General features: G+C 53.3%; 2 protein-coding genes across 9 annotated transcripts in view; one reads left to right on the top strand and one right to left on the bottom strand.

Annotated features, from left to right (window-relative positions):
• The window catches only part of ADD1 (adducin 1), a 93629-nt gene extending 78241 nt beyond the window's left edge, over nt 1-15388 (top strand). For 4 of the 8 annotated variants that reach the window (XM_050792279.1, XM_050792278.1, XM_050792277.1 and 1 more), the window contains 4 exons: nt 1651-1807; nt 11319-11417; nt 11947-11980; nt 13480-15388. In XM_050792279.1, coding sequence (XP_050648236.1) covers nt 1651-1807; nt 11319-11417; nt 11947-11980; nt 13480 — 291 coding nt within the window. In that variant the 3' untranslated portion in view covers nt 13481-15388. The remainder of the gene's footprint in view (nt 1-1650; nt 1808-11318; nt 11418-11946; nt 11981-13479) is intronic. The other 4 variants (XM_050792275.1, XM_050792274.1, XM_050792272.1 and 1 more) reach the window with 1 other exon arrangement.
• Nucleotides 15389-15859: 471 nt separating this feature from the next.
• Nucleotides 15860-22917, bottom strand: MFSD10 (major facilitator superfamily domain containing 10). The gene is made up of 13 exons (XM_050792312.1): nt 20086-22917; nt 19180-19375; nt 18995-19091; nt 18549-18652; nt 18043-18201; nt 17794-17955; nt 17338-17446; nt 17118-17229; nt 16844-16952; nt 16664-16754; nt 16516-16563; nt 16351-16440; nt 15860-16243 (listed from the first exon to the last, which is right to left on the bottom strand). Exons 1-13 carry the CDS (start codon nt 20202-20204, stop codon nt 16128-16130), a joined length of 1512 nt encoding a protein of 503 aa, XP_050648269.1. The 5' UTR covers nt 20205-22917; the 3' UTR covers nt 15860-16127.
• Between the last annotated feature and the right edge of the window lie 283 nt (nt 22918-23200).

Raw genomic sequence — 23200 nt, 5'->3', positions numbered from 1 at the left:
GGCAGTGATATCAGGATGCAGGTGCAGCCAGCCAAACTGCCTTTGCTGGGATACCGTCTCTAGGGTGCCATCGTGTGAGGGCTCTTAGCAGTGGACAGCCCAGCCGGTCCTCCTTCAGATAGTGAGGCAGGCCTCTGGTCAGGGAAAGACTTGGCTCAGGCCACAGAGCTAACACATGGCAGACAGGACTCAGTTTCCTGTCTTGGTGAGGTAGGGCAGCTTCTTAATGAAAAGTCAATGGGCCTCAAGTCAGACCTGGTTCAGAAGAGGGTTCCCCTTGACCTGTTGACTGTCGAGAGTCTCCCGGGCGAAGGTTGCCTATTCCAGCAGTCCATCTGTCCCTCCCGGGGCTCTGGGCTCTGTGTCACTAGTCAGCACCGGGTACGCAGCATGCTAGTTGGTAACCCCTCAGCCCATCCCAGTCAATCCAGGCTCCCCCATCTCTGCTTGAGGAGCAGTCAGCCCGGGTGAGTTGAATTTCCCAAGTCAGTCCTGCTAGGACACTCTTTATCTCTGGTGTTCACCCCTCACTGAGAGGAACACTAAAGGACCAGGCCTGGCATTCAAAGAATTGTGGATTCTCCTGTTTTTATTTGGTTTTGGAAGCTGTCGTTCAGTCATGTGCATGTGTGTAAGCGCTGGGTAACTGTCTTAGAAGTGAGCTCCAGGGTAGCCGGGCGTGGGGCGGGCGCCTGTAGTCCCAGCTACTCAGGAGGCTGAAGCAGGAGAATAGCGTGAACCCGGGAGGTGGAGCTTGCCATGAGCCGAGATTGTGCCACTGCACTCCAGCCTGGGCAACAGTGTGAGACTCCATCTCAAAAAAAAAAAAAAAAAAAAACAATGAAGGAAAAGAGCTCCAGGGAATTGGGGGACATTTTCCTGCCCCTGGCCCAATCAGGCTGCACTGTGGGCACAGCACTGTGCTGGGGCAGGTGGCTGTGAGTGGACCTCACCCCTGACATCCACCCGGCCCACGGTGTTGGCCTCAGGCTCCCTCCTGCTTTAAGATTGGTGTGATCTGTGAGCCGCCTTTGTGCTTCGCTTTGCTTTCTTCTTTTTTTCTTTGGTACAAATGTTCAGTTTTCCAAATTCCTCAGCTAAACACTGGTGTCTTGGGACATTTTGTTATCTCTGACTGTTTTGGGATAAATTCCAGGAACTAGTTATAAACTAACCATAGTCAAAAGAACAGAACTTACTTGTGCTCTTAGAATATAAGCAAAGCTCTGAGCATGCCTTATGTTGTAGCTTGTGACAGTTTCTGATGTCATGAGGAAAAGTTACTGACTTTTAAACAGTAACAGGAAAGGGCCTTTTCCCTTTCTGTTCGACAGAGAGGAGTAGCGGGCACCCTCCCTGAGGTGCTCTGTGCTCTTGGGTCTGCATTGGGCTTTTGCTTCTGAAACCTGGAAGGCTCTGTAGGATTTCTTCTGCGGTTAATGTCTGTTCATCGTGGCACTGACCTGTGTTTCCATATGTACCACTGAAGGCTGCAGCTCAGCTTAGGCCTCGGGCCCATGGCAGTGCAGTCTCAAGGGTGTCTGCTCCTGGAAAGCCTCCTGTCCCCGCCCTGCCTGTAGCCTGCCTGGGAGGAGGGAGAGTCCCCGCTGGACTGGGCTCCTGCAGACCAGACATGCCTTTCATCCACAGGGAGAGCTGGTGACGGCCTCCAAGGCAATCATTGAGAAGGAGTACCAGCCCCACGTCATCGTGAGCACCACGGGCCCCAACCCCTTCACCACGCTCACAGACCGCGAGCTGGAGGAGTACCGCAGGGAGGTGGAGCGGAAGCAGAAGGGCTCTGAAGGTGAGTGCTTGTGGTCCTGGGCACTGCCACTCCAGAAGGTGAAAGTGCCCTGGGAGCTTCTCTGTGGTCCAGGTGCTGGCTGTAGGTGGTGATAAGAATAGCCACATGCATCAAAGTCAAACCAGAACTTTATCCAGTACTCATTTCCAACCTAGTCACTCAGGCCAGAATGGAAGAAATTGCAGGCCGGGCATGGTGGCTCACGCCTTTAATTAGCTGGGTGTGGTGGCGCATGCCTGTAATCCCACCTGCTACTCGGGAGGCTGAGTCAGAGAATCGCGTGAACCTGGGAGGCAGAGGTTGCAGTGAGTTGAGATCACGCCGTTGCACTCTAGCCTGGGTAACAAGAGAGAAACTCCCATCTCAATTAAAAAAAAAAAAAATTGCCAAGTTAGGCACTCTTGTGAGTGGCCCTGGCTAGGAGGGAGACGTGTGTAAATGGCAATGTGGAGGACTAGTGGTGGCCACTCACAAGTGTCTGCATGCCGTACTAAGATACGCCAGGGCCCCTCTGCCAAAACAAGGCGGACCCTGAAGATGTCCTGCTGTGGTCCCATCCAACAGCTGTGATGAAGGTGGGGGTGAGAGGAGACAGCAGGAGTGAGGGGCAGCCCACAGAGCTCCAGGCTGGAAGGCATTGGTCCTTCTCCCAGGGGGTTTCTGTCCATACGGAGTGACCAGAACACTGACAAAAGAATTCATTCATTTCGATCAGTCAGCGGGAAAGCCAGCATGCATATGATTATTATTCTTTTTGAGATGAAGTCTCACTCTGTCACCAGGCTGGAGTGCAGTGGCACAATCTCGGCTCACTGCAACCTCTGCCTCCCAGGTTCAAGCGATTCTCCTGCCTCAGCCTACCGCGTAGCTGGGACTACAGGCTGCACGCCACCACGCCCAGCTCATTTTTGTATTTTTAGTAGAGACGGGTTTCACCATGTTGGCCAGGATGGTCTCAATCTCTTGAACTTGTGATCCACCTGCCTCGGCCTCCCAAAGTGCTGGGATTACAGGCATGAGCCACCGTGCCCAGCCCTGAATATCATTTTTAAGAGACATTTGTCTTTCTCTCTCTTTTTTTAAATTAATTATATTTTAAGTTTTGGGATACATATACAGAACGTGCAGGTTTGTTACATAGGTATACATGTGCCATGGTGGTTTGCTGTACCCATCAACCCATCATCTGCATTTGGTATTTCTCCTAATGCTATCCCTCCCCTAGCCCACACCCCTGACAGGCCCTGGTGTGTGATGTTCCCTTCCTTGTGTCCATGTGTTCTCATTGTTCAGCTCCCACTTTTGAGTGAGAACATGTGGTGTTTGGTTCTCTGTTCCTGTGTTTGCTGAGAATAATGGTTTCTAGCTTCATCCATGTCCCTGCAAAGGACATGAACTCATCCTTTTTTATGACTGCATAGTATTCCTTGGTGTGTATATGCCACATTTTCTTTATCCAGTCTATCACTGATGGGCATTTGGGTTGGTTCCAAGTCTTTGGTATCGTGCATAGTGGTGCAGTACACATATGTGTGCGTATGTCTTTATAGTAGAATGTTTATAATCCTTTGGGTATATACCCAATAACGGGATTGTTGGGTCAAATGGTATTTCTGGTTCTAGATCCTTGAAGAATTACCACACTGTCTTCCACAATGGTTGAACTAATTTACACTCCCACCAACAATGTAAAAGCGTTCCTGTTTCTCCACATCCTCTCCAGCTTCTGTTGTTTCCTGACTTTTTAATGATCGCCATTGTAACTGGTGTGAGATGGTATCTCATTGTGGTTTTGATTTGCATTTCTCTAATGACCAGTGATGATGAGCTTTTATTCCTATGTTTGTTGGCCACATAAATGTCTTTTGAGAAGCGTCTTTTTGATGGGGTTGTCCCGCTTTTTGATGGGGTTGTTTTTTTCTTGTAACTTTGTTTAAGTTCCTTGTAGATCCTGGATATCAGCCCTGTGTCAGATGGATAGATTGCAAAAATTTTCTCCCATTCTGTAGGTTCCCTTTTCACTCTGATGATAGTTTCTTCTGGTGTGCAGAAGCTCTTTAGTTTAATTAGATCCCATTTGTCAATTTAGGCTTTTGTTGCCATTGCTTTTGGTGTTTTAGTCATGAAGTCTTTGCCCATGCCTGTGTCCTGAATGGTATTGCCTAGGTTTTCATCTAGGGTTTTTATGGTTTTAGGTCTTATGTTTAACCCATCTTGAGTTAATTTTTGTATAAGATGTAAGGAAGGTGTCCAGTTTCACTTTTCTGCATATGGCTAGCCAGTTTTCTTAACACCATTTGTTTAATAGGGAATCCTTTTCCCAGACAAAAACTGCTCGTTTTTGTCCAGTTTGTCAAAGATCAGATGGTTGTAGAGGTGTGACGTTATTTCTGAGGTCTCTATTCTGTTCTGTTGGTCTATATATCTGTTTTGGTACCAGTACCATGCTGTTTTGGTTACTGTAGCCTTGTAGTATAGTTTTAAGTCAGGTAGTGTGATGCCTACAGCTTTGTTCTTTTTGCTTAGGATTGTCTTGGCCATACACGCTCTTTTTTGGTGCCATATGAAATTTAAAGTAGTTTTCTCTAATTCTGTGAAGAAAGTCAGTGGTAGCTGGATGGGCATAGCATTGAATCTATGAATTACTTTGGGCAGTATGGCCATTTTCACAATATTGATTCTTCATATCCATGAGCATGGAATATTTTTCTGTTTGTGTGCTCTCCTATTTCCTTGAGCAGTGGTTTGTAGTTCTCCTTGAAGAGGTCCTTCACATCCCTTGTAAGTTGTATTCCCAGGTATTTTATTCTCTTTGTAACAATTGTGAATGGGAGTTCACTCATGATTTGGCTCTTTGTCAATTATTGGTGTATAGGAATGCTTGTGATTTTTGCACATTGATTTTGTATCCTGAGACTTTGCTGAAGTTGCTTATCAGCTTAAGGAGATTTTGGGCTGAGATGATGGGGTTTTCTAAATATACAATCATGTCATCTGCAAACAGAGACAATTTGACTTCCTGTTTTCCTATTTGAATACGCTTTATTTCTTTCTCTTGCCTGATTGCCCTGGCCAGAACTTCTAATACTATGTTGAATAGGAGTGGTGAGAGAGGGCATCCGTGTCCTGTGCCAGTTTTTAAAGGGAATGCTTCCAGCCTTTGCCCATTCAGTACGATATTGGCTGTGGGTTTGTCAGAAATAGCTAATACCTAGTTTATTGAGAGTTTTTAGCATGAGGGGATGTTGAATTTTATTGAAGGCCTTTTCTGCATCTATTGAGATAATCGTGGTTTTTGTCGTTAGTTCTGTTTATACGATGGATTATGTTTATTGATTTGCATATGGTTTTTTTGTTATTTGTTGATTTTTTTTTTTTTTTTTTTCCTGAGACAGTGTCTCCCTCTGTTACCCAAGCTGGAGTGAAGTGGTGCAATCTTGGCTCACTGTAACCTCTGCCTCCTGATTCAAGCCTCAGCCTCCTGAATACTTGAGACTACAGACGCACGCCACCACACCCAGCTAATTTTTGTATTTTTATTAGAGATGGGGTTTCACTGTGTTGGCCAGGATGGTCTCGATCTCCTGACCTCATGATCCACCTGCCTCGGCCTCCCAAAGTGCTGGGATTACAGGCGTGAGCCGCTGCACCTGGCTGATTGTGTATGTTGAACCAGCCTTGCATCCCAGGGATGAAGCCAACTTGATTGTGGTGGATAAGCTTTTTGATGTGCTGCTGGATTCGGTTTGCCAGTATTTTATTGAGGATTTTCGCATTGATGTTCATCAGGGATATTGGCCTGAAATTTTCTTTTTTTGTTGTGTCTCTGCCAGGTTTTGGTATAAGGATGATGCTGGCCTTATAAAATGAGTTAGGGAGGAGTCCCTCTTTTTCTATTGTACCTACCAGCTCCTTTTTGTACCTCTGGTAGAATTTGGCTGTTAATCTTTCTGGTCTTGGGCTTTTTTTGGTTGGTAGGCTATTTATTACTACCTCAATTTCAGAGCTCGTTACTGTTCTGTTCAGGGATTTGACTTCCTCCTGGTTCAGTCTTGGGAGGGTGTATGTATCCAGGAATTTATACATTTCTTCTAGATTTTCTAGTTTATTTGTGTAGAGGTGTTTATAGTATTCTCTGATGGTAGTTTGTATTTCTGTGGGATTGGTGGTGATCTCCCTTTTATCATTTTTTGTGTCTATTTGATTCTTCTCTTTATTGTGTCTATTTGATTCTTCTCTCTTTTCTTCTTTATTAGTCTGGCTAATTATCAATCTTTTCAAAAAACCAGCTCCTGGATTCACTGATTTTTTTCAAGGCTTTTTTTGTGTCTATCTCCTTCGGTTCTGCTCTGATCTTAGTCATTTCTTATCTTCTGCTAGCTTTTGAATTTGTTTGCTCTTCTCTAGTTCTTTTAATTATGATGTTAGGGTGTCGATTTTAGATCTTTCCTGCTTTCTCCTGTGGGCATTTAGTGCTATAAATTTCCCTCTGAACACTGCTTTAGCTGTGTCCCAGAGATTCTGGTATGCTGTGTCTTTTTTCTCATTGTTTTCAAATAACTTATTTATTTCTGCCTGAATTTTGTTATTTACCCAGTAGTCATTCAGGAGCAGGCTGTTCAGTTTCCATGTAGTTATGCAGTTTTGAGTGAGTTTCTTAATCCTGAGTTCTAATTTGATTGCTCTGTGGTCTGAGAGACAGTTTGTTATAATTTCTGTTCTTTTACATTTGCTGAGGAGTGTTTTACTTCCAATTATGTGGTCAGTTTTAGAATAAGTGCATTGTGGTGCTGAGAAGAATGTATATTCTGTTGATTTGGGGTGGAGGGTTCTGTAGATGTCGATTAGGTCTGCTTGGTCCAGAGCTGAGTTCAAGTCCTGAATATCCTTGTTAATTTTCTGTCTTGTCGATCTAATATTGACAGTGGGGTGTTAAAATTTCCCATTATTATTGTGTGGGAGTCTGAGTCTCTTTGTAGGTCTCTAAGAAGTTGCTTTATGAATCTGGGCGCTCCTGTATTGGTTGCATGTATATTTAGGATGGTTAGCTCTTCTTGTTACATTGATCCCTTTACCATTAGGTAACCTTCTTTGTCGTCTTAAATTTTTGTTGGCTTAAAGTCTGTTTTATTAGAGACTAGAATTGCAACTCCTTTTTTTTTTTTTTTTTTTTTTTGCTTTCCTTTTGCTTAGTAAATATTCTTCTGTCCCTTTATTTTGAGCCTGTGTGTGTCTTCACATGTGAGACGGGTCTCCTGAATACAGCACACTGATGGGTCTTGACTATCCAATTTGCCAGTCTGTGTCTTTTAATTGGGGCATTTAGCCCGTTCACATATTAAGGTTAATATTGTTATGTGTGAATTTGATCCTGTCATTATGATGCTAGCTGATTATTTTGCCCATTAGTTGATGCAGTTTCTTCATAGCGTTGATGGTCTTTACAATTTAGTATACTTTTGCAGTGGGTGGAACCGGTTTTTGCTTTCCATATTTAGTGCTTGCTTCAGGAGCTCTTGTAAGGCAGGCCTGATGGTGACAAAATCTCTCAGCATTTGCTTGTCTGTAAAGGAGTTTTTTTCTCTTTCACTTATGAAGCTTAGTTTGGCTGGATATCAGATTCTGGGTTGAAAATTCTTTTAAGAATGTTGAATATTGGCCCCCACTCTCTTCTGGCTTGTAGGGTTTCTGCAGAGAGATCTGCTGTTAGTCTGATGGGCTTCCCTTTGTGGGTAACCCCACCTTTCTCTCTGACTGCCCTTAAAATTTTTTCCTTCATTTCAACCTTGGGTGAATCTGATGATTATGTGTCTTGGGGTTGCTCTTCTTGAGGAGTATCTTTGTGGTTGTCTCCCTGTTTCCTGAATTTGAATGTTGGCCTATCTTGCTAGGTTGGGGAAGTTCTCCTGGATAATATCCTGAAGAGTGTTTTCCAACTTGGTTCCATTCTGCCTGTCATTTTCAGGCACAACAATCAAACGTAGCTTTGGTCTTTTCACATAGTCCTATATTTCTTGGAGGCTTTGTTCATTTCTTTTCATTCTTTTTTCTTTAATCTTGTCTTTACACTTTATTCATTAAGTTGATCTTCAATCTCTGATATCCTTTCTTCTGCTTGATTTATTCGGCTATTACTACTTGTGTATGCTTCATGAAGTTCTCATGCTGTGTTTTTCAGCTCCATCAGGTCATTTATGTTCTTCTCTAAAGTGTTATTCTACTTAGCAATTCCTCTAACCTTTTTTCAAGGTTTTTAGCATCCTTGCATTGGGTTAGAACATGCCCCTTTAGCTCGGAGGAGTTTGTTATTACCCACCTTCTGAAGCCTACTTCCGTCAATTCATCAAACTCATTCTCTGTCCAGTTTTGTTCCCTTGCTGGCGAGGAGTTGTGATCCTTTGGAGGAGAAGAGGCGTTCTGGTTTTTGAAATTTTCAGCCTTTTTGCGCTGGTTTTTCCTCATCTTTGTGGATTTATCTACGTTTGATCTTTGATGTTGGTGACCTTCAGATGGTGTTTTCGTGTGAACGTCCTTTTTGTTGATGTTGATGCTCTTCCTTTCTGTTAGTTTTCCTTCTATCAGTCCCTTCTGCTGCAGGTCTGCTGGAGTTTGCTGGAGGTGCACTCCAGACCCTGTTTGCCTGGGTATCACCAGCAGAGGCTGCAGAACAGCAAAGATTGCTGCCTGTCCCTTCTTCTGGAAGCTTCGTCCCAGAGGGGCACCTGCCAGATGCCAGCCGGAGCTCTCCTGTATGAGGTGTTGTCTGTCGACCCCTGCTGGTAGGTGTCTCCTGAGGAGGCAGTGTCTCTCCCTTAGCAGAGCTTGAGTACTGTGCTGGGAGATCCGCTGTTCTCTTCAGAGCCAGCAGGCAGTAACTTAACTCTGCTGAAGCTGTGTCCACAGCTGCCCCTTCCCCCAGGTGCTCTGTCCCAGGGAGATGGGAGTTTTATCTATAAGCCCCTGACTGGGGCTGCTGCCTTTCAGAGTTGGCCTGCCCAGAGAGGAGGAATCTAGAGAGGCAGTCTGGCTATAGTGGCTTTGAGGAGCTGCGGTGGGCTCCGCCCAGTTCAGATTTCCTGGCAGCTTTGTTTATACCGTGAGGGGAAAATGGCCTACTCAAGCCTCAGAAATGGTGGACGCCCCTCCCCCCACCAAGCTCCAGCATCCCAAGTGGACTTCAGACTGCTGTGCTGGCAGCAAGAATTTCAAGACAGTGGATCTTAGCTTGCTGGGCTCCATGGGGGTGGGATCTGCTGAGCAAGACTACTTGGCTCCCTGACTTCAGCCCCCTTTCCAGGGGAGTGAAGGGTTCTGTCTTGCTGGCATTCCAGGCGCCACTGGGGTATTAAAAAAGAACTCCTGCAGCTAGCTCAGCGTCTGCCCAAATGGGTGACCGGTTTTGTGCTTGAAACCCAGGGCCCTGGTGGCGTAGGCAACCAAGGGAATTTCCTGGTCTGTGGATTGTGAAGACCGTGGGAAAAGCATAGTATCTGAGCCGGAATGCACCATTTCTCAAGGCACAGTCCCTCACGGCTTCCCTTGGCTACAGGAGGGAGTTCCCTGACTCCTTGCACTTCCCGGGTGAGCAACACCCTATCCTGCTTCGGCTCCTCCTCCGTGGGCTGCACCCACGGTCTAACTAGTCCCAGTGAGATGAGCCAGGTACCTCAGTTGGAAGTGCAGAAATCACCCACCTTCTGGGTTGATCTCGCTGGGAGCTGCAGACCAGAGCTGTTCCTTTGGCCATGTTGACAGTCACCCCGACGTTTGTCTCTTTTACGAACACAGTATTTCTGTCTGTTGAAGCGTCACTGGGGAGAGACCTCCTTTACTTGGTTTGATCCTTAACACTCATCATTGCTGAGCCATCGTGCCAGGCACATGCCCAGTGCTGTCGTGCGTACATCTCATCTCATTCCCAAAGTAACCCTGCGAGATTGGTCATTTTCCCCCAGTTAGAGCAGAGGAATAGGGGGCTCAGACAGGGCGGCTCCCAAGAACGAGGTTGTGCATGGCTGAGCCCTGATTTGGACAAAAGCGCATTGCTTTCCTCACTGAGTCTTTGATCACAGCAGTCGGCCCCGGCCTCTGTGCAGGGGGATGCTCTGAATGTCCTTGCGGTGCTTGTGTGTAGGGCTTGGGGTTTCTACAGAAATTCTCTTTCTCCATAAACCTTGAGGGTCTCCTGTGCAGGTGTGGTCGCAGGCCTGAGGGTGAACATGCTGACTGCCCTGGCATGTGCCCAGGTCCCGTCAGGAGTGGCTGGTGCAGCCTGCACTTCTCTTGGTAGCTCACTGACAAAGGCGGTCAAAGATGGGGCAGTCTTACAATGAATAAAAATAAGCGGCTCATTTCAGACCCTCATGGAGCAGGTGGTTTCACATGTCAGCTTTGAAAAGAAAATGTGTCTGCCCTTTGGAGTCTCCTGGCATCTGAGTAACCTGGATTGTTTTTCAGTCAAACAAGATACCTGGAGTTCCCCCCACCCCCCGGTGTGAGGCTCCTTCAGCAGGGCTGTGATGGCAGCTGAGTGTGGATGGGGACGGCTCTGGCCATGCTCTGTGATCACAGAGCTGTTAGCAGGAGAACCCACAGGAGGTCTGATCCAGCCCTTGGCGTGGGCTGAGGGGAGTGTGTGCCACAGGTAAAATGCAGGCTGGCTGCCGGAGGTCAGCACCTTTTCCTGGTTGAGGCTGTATGCTCACTCAGATAGGTGGTGTGGTGGCCTTTTTATGGGTGCCTGGCTTCTGGAAGGTAGCTGCCAACATGGTACTTGGGGAGGTGAGCCAGCTGTTAGGGTGGGAGCAGAGGCCCTGGGAGCCCAGAAGGGTAATGACAGCTGCTTATTCAGAATACAGATCTGCTGATTCAAAGCTATTAATCTAAACTTCTGAAAATAAAGACAGACATGGAAGGAATTAGCGTAGTGTTGATCCATATTTTCCCTCAAACGAGAAGTAGACTTGGAATCCTTTTCTATATCCAGGATGCTGGTTCCTGCATTTTTTCCTCTGGTTCTTATTAGCATTTTTCACTTTATAAAATAAAAATATGCATTACAGTTGCCAAGTTTAAATTATTGGGATAAAATGCCCTACCACAGAATTAAAACCAAAATAATTGCTCATGGGATGTCCCTTGAGGTGGTGAGTGGGCTCAGGACCCTCCATCACCTGCTTAGCAGGGAGAAGGTTGGGAGGGAGGGGCCGCCTACTCGCACAGGACAGCGGGGGACAGGCCAGGGCATCACAGAGCCAGCTCTGGCAGATTCTCTTTGGAATAAGAATAGAAATGAATTTTGTATCTGAAGTTGTTTATGTTTCTCTGAAATTCACATCAGTCAACACCCAGGTCACAGCTTCCTTTATCCGCTGTCGGAGAGGAACAGGGAAAGGGTTGAGAGCCCTGCCTTCTCAGAGGGCGGCCGAGCAGGCTGCCCCATCTGCCACGGAGGCAGGTGCAGGCTCATGGCGTCCACAGCTCCTACCATATCCTTGTTGTTTCTCTGCAGAGAATCTGGACGAGGCTAGAGAACAGAAAGAAAAGAGTCCTCCAGACCAGCCTGCGGTCCCCCACCCACCTCCCAGCACTCCCATCAAGCTGGAGGAAGGTGAGCTCTGGGTGGCAGTGGCCGCCACTGTGGGAGGGTGCATGGCTCGTGCGCGCTGTGGCGGAACGTGGCGGGAGTTGTGTTAACACCAACAGAGAAGTGTGTGCTTGCATCAACGCCAAGACGTGACACTTCTTTTCTCCTATATTGGTTCTGTCCTGGGTAACTCCAGGCAAAACAGATTTGTATGTGAGCTGTGACCAAGTAGGAAGGCTGGCCTCGGGGGTCGGAACCCACTGTGGTTGCTGGTGTCTGCGTTGCCCATTGCTCGCCCACTCCTTGTGCCATGTTGTCATGCAGATGCCACCTCCGGAGTTGCTCTCCGCTGTGTGAGCCACACGCCGGCTGCCTCTCAGCCACCGTGTGTCTGTGGTGTGTGATCCCGGGTGTCTGTCCCTCGGTCTCGTACATCCGTGTCTCTCGTGAAGCCCATGGCCCTGCCTTTCTTCTTCTGTAACCTGATGGCTGTGACTGAATGCATAGATTCTCTCCTTGTGCTTTTTTCTTCCTGTGGCTGCGTCACAAGCAGGAGACGGATGCGCTAGAGAGTACCTGTTACCCTAGTAAGTACCGCGCTGCCTCCGCTCTGCACCGGTGCCCTGTGCTTCGCCTCATTCTCCTGCTTCTTTGTTGTTTATTTTGTTTTCTGTTTATTTAAAATAAAAACAGAAGCCCCCCCTTTTTTGGACCCAGTCCTTTGGAGGCCTTCCTGGAAGTGGCTCAGTCACCTGAGCACTGTGCTGCCTTGAGCGGCAGCGGGTGCCTCCCTCAGGGCCTCTATGCACCTAGGTGCCACTGGAGCACTCTGGGCCTCAGAGGTTCTTACCTCCGGCCTTCGAGGGTCTCTTTGGATTGCTTGGTGGGAGGGTTTTACCACACTGGATCAGACGTTAAGGGTAGCCTCGGTTCAGACAGGCTGGGGTTCTGCCACCTGCTGTGTGGGGTCGGATTGCCTTAGAGCTTTGCTGAAGCTGGTCCAAGGAAGGTGGGCAGAGGAGCGGATATTGGACCCTTTTAAAGCCAGTGTGATGTTGGCTCAGAGGATGGCAGCTCTCCAGAGCGAGCGCCCTGGGGCAGCCTCTGTCCTAGCATCAGCCGCACCGTGCCCAGCAGAGCGGGCCCCACCTCCTCACAGGGAGCGGCGCCTGTGTGCCCACAGCCCTCTCCCGGCCTCAAGAAGCCTGGCCTGGAATTAGCCTGGGGCAGCCGGCGGGGTGGGGGCGCTTCCAGCTTCCCAAGCCTTGAGGGTTTGGGGCCTGGGCCTCCTGTGCTGCTCCTAACCACTCAGCTGACTCCCCTGGCCCTGATGTGTGGCTTGATTTTTAAACACTAAACAGCTTGTGGTGTCTAACCTGTCAGTTGCTGGTAATGTTGTAGGCTGTTTACGAATGGAATGGACAAAGCGGGTGCCGGGTAAGTGTGGAAGGAAGGCGCCCCCAAGTCGTGTCCTCAGGGCCGATGTGCTCCTTCACAGAGGGCCACTCCTGATGCTGGTTGGGAGTTTTTGCCCCCGCTCCTTGCCTTAAAGGCCGTCTTTTTCCTTTTAATTAACTTCCATCCTAAACGGCTTTGTTCTTTTGGATGTTGACATCACACGTGCTGTGGGAGTTACGCACAATTTTCTACTGGCTGTTTTGGGGGAGACCAGGTGTTGTGGACCCAAATTTAGACTTAATTTCACGACTATGAATACATGCCCTTAGGGTGACAGGGCAGACATCTTCACATAACGAAAGCGGGACGTCGCTCCTTTAGCTGTCCTCAGCTTGTGCTGCAGTCTGTCTTTCTGGTGGGGGGACCCAAGCCTGGGGCGGAGTCTGGTGGTGTCACCACACTGCCCACAAGGAGGAGCTAAAAGCTACCCCGAGACCAAGTCTGTGTTTTGTGATATTAGCTCCATCCAGCCGTACAGTAGAGTAGACCATATTTTAAGTTTCTTGCCTTGGTAAAAATCCGTAGAGTAAATGAAATGGCAGTTTCATGTGTGGGGTGGCCCCATCTCAAGCTGCCCTTTGAGATCTGGGCAGGAACCCTTAACCCCATCTCTCACCTCACCCACTAGACCTTGTGCCGGAGCCAGCTACTGGAGATGACAGTGATGCCGCCACCTTTAAGCCAACTCTCCCCGATCTGTCCCCTGACGAGCCTTCAGAAGCACTCGGCTTCCCTATGTTAGAGAAGGAGGAGGAAGCCCAGAGACCCCCAAGCCCCACTGAGGCCCCTACTGAGGCCAGCCCCGAGCCAGCCCCAGACCCAGCCCCGGTGGCTGAAGAGGCTGCCCCCTCAGCTGCCGAGGAGGGGGCCGCCGCGGACCCTGGCAGCGATGGGTCTCCAGGCAAGTCCCCGTCCAAAAAGAAGAAGAAGTTCCGTACCCCGTCCTTTCTGAAGAAGAGCAAGAAGAAGAGTGACTCCTGAAGGCCCCACGCTAACACTGTCCTGTCCGGAGCGACCCTGGCCCGCCAGAGTCCCCGACTGCGTCCGTGCCCTGTCCTTGTGTAATGGAATGCAAAAAGCCAAGCCCTCCACTAGCTAGGGGTCCCCGCACGTGAGCAGCCCTGTGTAGCCCTGGGCTGACCCCGCGTGTGCGCAGCAGTCCCACCCCCCGCCTCTTGTCCTCTCAGCCTCAGCTTCTGGGGGAGATGTGCTCTCCCCACACCGGGGAGGCACTAAGTCATGGTCCTAGCTGGAAGGTACTGGAGGCTTCTGCAGCTGTGGCCACAGGTGTCACCCTCCTGAGCCTTGACCTTTCCTGCCACCCTTCCCGTTGTGAAATCAGCACATTCTGTTTCTGCTCGGCTTCCCTCCACCCTAAGGTCTCAGGTGACGGACTCAGACTCCTGGTTCCATGTGGCATTCTCTCTGCTCAGTGATCTCACTTAAGTCTATATACACAGCCTTGGTCCCGTGAAAACACTCGTGTGCCCACGAGCGGCCTTGAAGAGGCAGGTCTGGGCCAGACGCTGGGCAGGAAACGCCAGCGGCAGATGGGCCTGTGTGCACCCAACGCGATGCTATGCATGTCTGACCGATGATCCCTTGACCACAACCAGATTCAGGAGCTCAGTTTTTTCACTTGGGTCTCTGGATTCCTGTCATAGGGAAGGTGTATCAGGAGGGGAAGAGTCCTTTCTAGAATTTTCTTTGAGTAGGTTTACAATTTAGCTTATATTTTTTGACTGTGAACGTGAACAGGCTTTTTGCTTTTTTCTTTCCAGACCCCATAGTAGAGCACTTTTCACTTACTTGGGGGAGGTTTCAGGGGATCTGTTCTCACCGTTAACTCAGCCAGAAAGATGCCCTAGTTGTGATAAAAGGTAACTCGAGGTGGAGAGTAGCCCCGGGGCCCCTCGACATGGTCGTCACTGAGGGAGCCTGAGACGTGCGCTCCTTGGCTAATACTGTTGTTTTCACTTCCCTGGAAGAGGCTGGAAAAGGGCTCAGAGCTGCTGAGCAGGAACTGGAGGGTGACCCATTTCAGGAGCTGCCTGGTACCAGCCTGACTAGGTGCAGGCAAGCTTGTGTGGGCCCAACAGGTCCCTGATAGAGCTGGTGCCAGGTGTGGGCTCAGACCCTGGGCATGATGGGCCGAGCCACCTCGGATCCCACTGATTGGCCGGCCGAGCGAGAAGCAGGCTGCCGCATGGCACTGCCTGCCGCTTCGAGCTTCCTCTGAGCCGCAGGGCCTGCTACGCGGGCAAGCGTGCTGCCTCTCTTCTGTGTCGTTTTGTTGCCAAGGCAGAATGAAAAGTCCTTAACCGTGGACTCTTCCTTTATCCCCTTTTATCCCTTCCTTTACCCCACATATGCAATGACTTAATTTTCACTTTTGTAGTTTAATCCTTTGTATTACAACATGAAATATAGTTGCATATATGGACACCGACTTGGGAGGACAGGTCCTGAATGTCCTTTCTCCAGTGTAACATGTTTTACTCACAAATAAAATTCTTTCAGCAATTTCTTTGTCTAAATCTGGGAAGCAGTTTTATATTTTAATTTTTTTGTTCCCAAGTTTGTCTGTGTGCCGAAAGGAGACCTCCAAATGTTCATGTCTTGATAAAACGTCGTCTGCAGCCATGGGTGCGGGACGTTCCACCCGGCACTCCTGTTGTCCCTCCCCACGGGAACTCAGGGTGTCCAGGGAGCTGCTGGCCTGTCCTTGTCCCCATGGTCCCCGTCTCACCGTCACTGTGTGCTCATGTCTGATGGGGAGGGCTCTGTGCGGGAGATAGCCTGCCAGGGTGCCGGGCACACTGCCAGATACCACCTGGCCAGGGCTGACCCCAGCCTTGGAGGGGCCTGAGTCCCCAGGCTGCCACTGCAGAGGGGGAAACTGAGAGTCTCGAAGAGCCTTAGACCCTTCTGGTCAGTGGAACCATTCATTCAGCTCTAGCTGCCTCTCCTGGTGTGGGTAGAGGCCCGGCTACGTACAGAGAAAGGCATTTGGTATAAAACAGGTGCTTTATTTCATCATCAGAAACCTGGTGCATAGTTTAGAAAACAAACAAACCCGGACAGCCTTGGAGTGCTGCCGCCTGGAGTCATTAATAGCAATGAGTCTGGAGGAGCTGCCTGGGCTTCCTGCTGGGGGGCCGGCTCCCACCCACAGGGTCTCCCTGGACTGGGAAGGAGGGGGGTCAGGCAGTGGGCAGGGCTCTGACCCAGGCTCCCACTCTGCCTGGTGCCCACATCCTGGGCACAGTGGCTCAGCTACTCAGCCTTGAGCGTCTGTGCCGAGTAATTCAGCTTCTGCAGGAGGAGGAAGGGGAGCAAAAAGAGCCCGGACCACGTAGTGAAGCAGGCCTGGGCCCCGGCCAGCCAGTACACTGCGGAGAGACGGCAGCGTCACCCAGGCTCCAAGGGGGCTGGCACTGGGGAGGTGAGGGCAGGTGCCCGGCCCCCAGCCTGTCCCAGCACTATCCCGCACCCTCACCTGAAGCAGCCACCAGGGGCCCCGCGGCCCTGGCCAGAGCGCCTAGGCTGCGCAGTGTACCCATGACCGTGCCCTTCTGCCCTGGTGAGCCTGTGGGGAGAGGCGTAGTCAGCGGCCACCGCCCTTCTCCGGCTTAGGTGGCTTTGGCTGAGAGAAGGGTCTTACCATAGCCAGCGACCACGGAGGACAGGCAGGGCACCACAACGGCGGCGGCTGGTGGGGGACATTGAGGAGGCTCCCATCAGCCCAGGGGAGGGCGCATCACCCAGCCCCTGCTGCCCATCGGATCCCCTGCCAGGGCAGGGCCACTCACCAAAGGAGTACAGCAGCAGCCCCAGGCCCAGCATGGGCAGAGAATGGCTCCAGCCAATGAGGAGGAAGGCAGGCACCAGCAGTAGGAGGGCCTGCAGGTGGGCACGGCAGCCTCAGCACAGCCCGTGCCCCACAGGGCTCAGGGGACTGCCTGCCACCCGCTTCGGAGGGAGCCCCCTACCCGCTTCACGGCAGCAACTTCCCCGCCGGGGTGGATCCGCCGGGCATAGGCACCCTGGATGGTGGCCATGGTGAGGCCGATGAGGAAAAACATCTTCCCCTGCTGTAGGCTGGGAGCAGGAGCGTTAGTGCAGGGTCACCCGGGCAGGGTCACCCGGGGCAGGGCCAGGGCGAGAGTGGCTGCCAAGGCTTCCTGGGGATGGGGCTTGGGAGGGGTCATCCCTGAAGCAGGGGCGTTCTGGAAGACAGCAGGCTGTCCCCAGATGAGGATCCACCTGCTGAACTGGAAGCGCTGGTGTGTGAGGAAGCTCAGCGTGTACTCCAGGCCCGAGAACAGGAAGAGGTAGAGGAAGTAGACGAGGCCCAGGCGGCGCAGGCTGCTGAGCCCTGGGGAGAGGTGGAGGGCGCTGAGAAGGTGACCACAGCAGGGAAGGGCTCCGCCTGGGGACGCGCGAGGGAGAGCAGGCTCCACACTTGGGTGGGTTGAGTCCTTACTGTCTCCAGTGGGTGGGTCCTGGCCACGAGCGACGGCTGAGAAGCGCAGCAGGGCCAGGGGGCTGAGCAGATCGGCCGCATCATGGAGCCCCAGGGAGACAGACGGCGCCTGTGGGGACAGGATTGGAGATCACGGAACCCCAGGGAGACAGACGGCGCCTGTGGGGACAGGATTGGAGATCACGGAGCCCCGGGGAGACAGACGGCGCCTGTGGGGACGGGACTGGACGTCACGGAATCCCGGGGGGACAGATGGCGCCTGTGGGGATGGGATTGGAGAGCCTGCAGGAGCAGCTGCTGGCCTGGCAACCCGCAGACTGTGGCCTCAAGAGCCCCAACACCAAGAGGGCGGCCCAGCCTCCCTGGCACCTGGGGCTGGCACACAGGGGCATTTTACAGTGCTACGGAACCAAGCCCCCAGCCCCTGGGCCTGTGGGTCCCGGACCGCAGCCCTACCCGTTTCTCCAGGGGCAGCGTCTCCGGCAGGAAGCAGAAGATGAACAGCAGGTCGGAGGCTGCGAAGAGCAGGGCAAACCAGGGTGCCATTTCCAGGGGCAGGGAGGCTCCAAGCATAGGGCCCAGGGTGAAGCCCAGTGAGAAGGCCACCCCAATGACCGCCTAGAGAAAAGGCCACCTGAGCTGCACAGGGAGACCCAGGCCCAGAAGTCCACACCCGGACCCCAAAGGCCCAGCCTGTGCACTTACCATGCCTTGGCTGCGGGCCAGAGGCGAGCCCAGGTCAGCAACGATGGCCGTGGAGAGGCTGACGTTCCCTTTGCTGATGCCCCCAATCAGCCTGGAGGCCAGGAAGGCCGCAAAGCTCCGAGAGGTGGCCCAGACTGCATATGAGGTGGCCACACCCATCTGCCCAGGGGCAGGGGCCAAGGGGCAGGGGCGGTCACTTAAGGCCAGGAGTGGCTCAGAGTAGGACTTGGTAACCCAGGCAATACCCCTCAACCCTGCCCTATTTCGAAGCATCTGAGGGCCACTGTATTCTCAATGCCTTCCTAGGGGCCAGGAGCACCTCCTCGAAAGCCTAGCTTTGCAACAGGAGCCACTGGTCCCCCAGAGAACCCCCTCCAGGATGTGATGAGGGCCAACAAGTGGCCATGAGTGGCCCACAGCCACCTCCCTCTCCCCACCTAACCCCATGGGGCTACTGGCTGGGTGGGAGGAGGCTTCCCCATGGGCACCCAGCCCCAGGGACGTACCAGGCACAGCAGCATCACCGGGCGCCTCCCCAAGCAGTCAGAGGTGGCCCCAGTGAGTGGTGCACACAGAAACTGCAGGACAGAGAAGGCTGAGCCAATGAGACCTGAGAGACAGATGTCACCATCATGGGGATGTGGTCTCAGGGCCCTCAAGGCCAATGTCCAGCCCCGCCCTGAGAGTCCAGTCATGCTGGGCCCTACACTCACAGGCCATGGCCCTTGAGCCGAGGAGGCCACAGTGGAGAGATGAGAAAGGGGAGGAACCTGACACGCAGAGGCAAGGGATCATGCCCAGGAGCCAGGACGCATGGGCAAGGGCACCAGATAGATGCCAGCCCAGAGAGTGGGAAGGGAAGGACTAATAATTGGGGAGGGGCCTGGGCTGGACCATGTCCACCAAAGATAGGACCGTAGAGAGCCCGCCGGGGGCACAGAGCCAGCCATACCTCCGAACAGGACACTGTTGTATCTCTTCTCCACTGGCATCCCGATGGCGGTGGCAAACCAGTTCACCCCACCCTGCCAGGAGCCATAAAGGGGGTCCTAGGGGATGAGGAGGCACGATAAGGGCTGGGGAGGTCCAATGGGCCTGGGGGGCGGGGGGCACTGTGGCCGCAGGGCAAGGACTCACGTGGGCACGGTCGTGGCTCTCCAACAGCCCGGGAAGCAGGGGCAGCAGCAGCGTGAAGGCCAGGAGGTCCAGCAGGAGGCCAAGGAAGACAACGGTGACCACGCGGCGCTCTGGTGGCTGCTGGTGGATGGGTGGGCGCGGGGTGCAGCCTCCACCCCCTCCCCGTCCCATGGTGGGCTGCTCTGACCTGGCCTGGCTGGGGTGTGGCGGGTCGGGTGAGCGGGGAAACTGGGTCCTCCAGGGCCTGCCATGCCCCCACACCCGACAGCTGGCGAGCACCCTAAAGAGGCTGATAGCAGAGGCTCCGGCCTACAGACGCAGGGGCCATTCTGGCCTGCGCGATGCCCCCGCTCCGACCCAGGCATCAGGAAACGCAGGCTTCGGGGGTTGCACAAGAAATCATAGCCACAAAGGCAACGGTCCCCAGGAACCGGGGTGAGCACATCGCGAGCCCGGCCCCACCCCGCCCCACGGCCGCGCCTCCCACGCCCTCGTAACAGAGTGAGAGAGGAAACTTGAAGCCGCGGGGGACCCGGACCCCAACCCCAACACGCGCGCCGAGATCCCGGCCCCTGGTCCGGACTCGGCCTCCCTGGCGGGGGCCATGGCCTGCACACTGGACGCGGGAGCGCCCTCAACCCCGCGCGCCTCCCACCCTGCCATCCCGCGTGCGCCCCGGTCCCGCCCCACACCCCGCGCGCCCCCCACTCCCCCACCCTGCGCGCCTCCCACCCGCGCCACCCCGCGTGCCCCCGGTCCCGCCTCCTCCCCCACGCCCCGTCTCCTGTCCGCTCCCACCCTGCGTGCCCCCTACGCCCCCCCCCCACCCCGCGCGCTTCTTACGCCCCCCCACGCCGCGCGCCCCCTACGCCCCCCACCCCGCGCGCCCCCGGTCCCGCCCCGCACCTGCCGCGGCTGCGCGCTCGGGACAGACGGTCGCACGGACGCGGAACACGGCGCCAGGCACGCCGCCAGGGGCGGGACGGCCACGCCCGGTCACGCCAAGCCCCGGAAGTGACGAACATGTCGGTACGCTGTCTTCCGGCCGGTGGGCGTGGCTGGGTTCTCGCCTGTCCTGCGGTTCACTGCTCGGCCGTGGGTTAGCAGCACCCTGACCGGAGCGGAGGAGCTGTGCCCCCACGTAACCCGGAGGTCGAGACTCCCGGCCTGGCCTCCCTGGGCCGACGACGCCTGCCCCGCGGAGCGGAGCCATGGGCCTGAGGTGTACACGTGTGCGGGGCCTCAGGCGAGCGTCGCGCAGCCCGTCCCCCAGCCTCTGCGCCGTGCGGGCCTGGCCCTCCCCGTGGAAGGACCGCGGGCTTCGGGACCCCACTCCGGGGGGCTGACTCCTGCCACACACACACACAGCGGCGGTCGCGGGCCTGGGGCAGCAGCACAGCCATTCTACTCGGGCCGCGTGAGCCGACCCCGCTGTCTCTGCAGCTACTTTTGCTGCGTTTGGTGCAGAGCCTGAAGTCCCAGGACAGGCGGCTGAGGGGGAAAGATGGTGTGAATTGGGTGGGCAGAGACAACTGAAAGCCACAGGACCCCGTTGTCACCTTTTTGGCCGCCTGGGCCTGCGACCCCGTTCCTGGGTCAGGGAGGAGCTGGCGCTCTTGCCGGGCGCAGAAGCACCTGACCCAGCGCTGGAGGAAACGGTCCCCTGGGCAGGAGGAGCTTTAGACAGAAGCTTTGGGCCTGGCTGCTGCCCGTGCCGTGCCCCGGGGCCAGCACACTCAAGGAACCGCGCCAACGCCCGGCCTACAGCCAGCTCCCACCTCCCCTCCCACCTTCTGAAATACGTGCGGATCTCTTGTGGCCGACCCCAACCAGATACACATGGGGAAAGGAATCAGGTGGCACACACGCTGCCTTTACTCCACACAGAGCTTCCAATTGTGGGTAAGAACAAAGCCCCACCTCTGCCTAATAGATGCGTTTTTCCACCTGCAGTCAAAAAGACAACCTGTTAATTCGCTTTTTCCTCAGAGGACAGGCATCCCTATGAAACTGCCATTGCAAACTTGTAACAGTGAGAGAGAACCAGCTCCATCTTCTAACCTCCATGCTCTCCTTGTTTATTCCTGGGCGTAGGCTGAACTTTGGGAAGAACTTAGTTTAAAACAAAAATAATAGCCCTTTCCCAAAAGAAACCTTTCCTGGGGACTAGACTGCTTTTATGGGACTAAAAGATTAGCCACAAGATTAGAAACTATGGTTGAGGAGTTATGCAGCTGGAGGCTACAGGATTCTGACCCTCCCCAAACTGCTCCTGGCGGTAACACCACTATAGTAAAGCCTCAGCTCAGTACTTGATGGATCAGCTGGCACCACCCAGGCTTATCTGATCTTGTGGCACCCAGGAACTGACTCAGTGTGAGAGAACAGCTTTGACTCCCTGTGATTTCATCTCTGACCGGACCAATCAGTACTCCTGACTCACTGGCTGTCCCCACCCACCAACTTATTTTTAAAAACTCCAATCCCCAAATGCTCAGGGAGACTGAGTAATAAAACTCCGGTCTCCTGCACAGCTAGCTCTGTGTGAATTACTTCTCTATTGCAAATGCCCTTTCTTGATAAATTGGCTGTGTAGGTAACAGGGAAGGCGAACCCATTGGGCAGTTAACATCTTTATCCACCCTTCCAGCTGGATCACGCGCCCTCTTCGATGACGACACAGCTAGGGTGTATGAGCTTGCTGCCGGCACCTTCTGTCCTGGGTTGGATAGCAAGGCCTCAACGGAGAGCCAGGTGCCTGGTCTGGTCCCGCATTTTTTTCTGTCCTGTTTTCTTTTCCTCTCTGCTTGGACAGTTGGGCCAGGGTCCTCAGTGCAAGGGCTTGGCTTGGTGAATTAAAGTGGCAGTAGCCGTGTGGCAGAGAAAATTTGTCAGTGGGTGAAATCCTGCAGCCGTTGGTAACAGCATCCTGGGCCTACACGGTGACAAGACAGCCAGCCTAGTTGGTGGATGTGACAAGCCCAGACCCTTCTGGATTTGTGGATCCTTGCACCTGCCAGACATGTCTCGGAGCCATCTGGGGAGGCTAATACATGCCCCTGTCAGGACGTGAGCCTCATCTTCAAGCTGCTGGCTTCAGTCCCGCTGCCACCAGCGCTGTCTGTCTTCCACTTTGCAGGGGGAGACTGGCTCATTAGCTCCAGGCCTACCAGGCAGCCCAACCACAGCAGTAACTGCCTCTCACACTGAAGATGGCTCATGCTGTGCTCCAGCCGTGGCCTCAACACCTCCCAACAAGAACAAAGCCAGACTCATTCTCCGCAGCACCTTCTTCCTTGCCTAAAGATCCCACACCTCATTAGAAGCCGGAACTGGGTCCTTGTCACCTTCCTCACTTCCCCAGTCCTGGTCTGGTTAAATCTCACCATGGTCACTGTGGCTAGACGTGTGACCGCAGCGATGCTTCATGCACATACTAGGGCAGCCTAGGCAGGGCTGGTCAGTGTGATCTCATGTGGTGTGAACTTGACCCTGGGCTGCTTTCCTGGGATGCCGGCTAAGGACACAAGCTCCATGCCTCCCTGGCTTGTGGCCCGGCAGTGGCTCCATAGTCCACTGGGGAATGCCTCTGCCTGTAAGACAGCATACCATATTGGTACAGGGAAACTCCTACTTCAGCACCTCCCTCCGCAAGGTCGCAGGTCCAACAAACCATGCACCGTGAGGAAGTGGCCGTGGCATTCGGGATGTGGCTCCCTGGCCAGCTTGTCAAGTTCAAGGGGGGTCATTATTCCTTACAACTCACAGCCCCTCCTGGGTCCAGTAAAGCTGAGGGCCGACTTCCTTCTTGGTTAGTGCAGGGTAAAAGCACTTTAAAAAGCTGCCTCATCCATAACATGCGCATCTTCTGATTCTCACCTGAAACGGTATCGCAGGTTGGCACAGATGCAACCCAGTCTTCTCCCAGCTCCCACAGTGCAGTGTCCTGAATGGAAGACCCCAGCGCCCAGAAGCATCCACTGAAGGGCGTAAGCAGGGCAAGGCCAACCGTGGCTGTTCC

The sequence above is a fragment of the Macaca thibetana genome, chromosome 5 (assembly GCF_024542745.1).
Source record: "Macaca thibetana thibetana isolate TM-01 chromosome 5, ASM2454274v1, whole genome shotgun sequence".
NCBI lineage: Eukaryota > Metazoa > Chordata > Mammalia > Primates > Cercopithecidae > Macaca > Macaca thibetana.
This window is presented reverse-complemented; position numbering and strand designations above follow the sequence as displayed.

Excerpts from the sequence above, each read along its gene's own strand:
- MFSD10 (XM_050792312.1), bottom strand. The coding sequence starts at position 20,204 with ATGTTCGTCACTTCCGGGGCTTGGCGTGACCGGGCGTGGCCGTCCCGC. Across the intron at positions 18,653-18,994 it reads CAACAGTGTCCTGTTCGGAG|GTCTCATTGGCTCAGCCTTC; the intron begins GTATGGCTGGCT and ends TCTGTCTCTCAG. Across the intron at positions 17,447-17,793 it reads CGCTGCCCCTGGAGAAACGG|GCGCCGTCTGTCTCCCTGGG; the intron begins GTAGGGCTGCGG and ends CTGTCCCCACAG.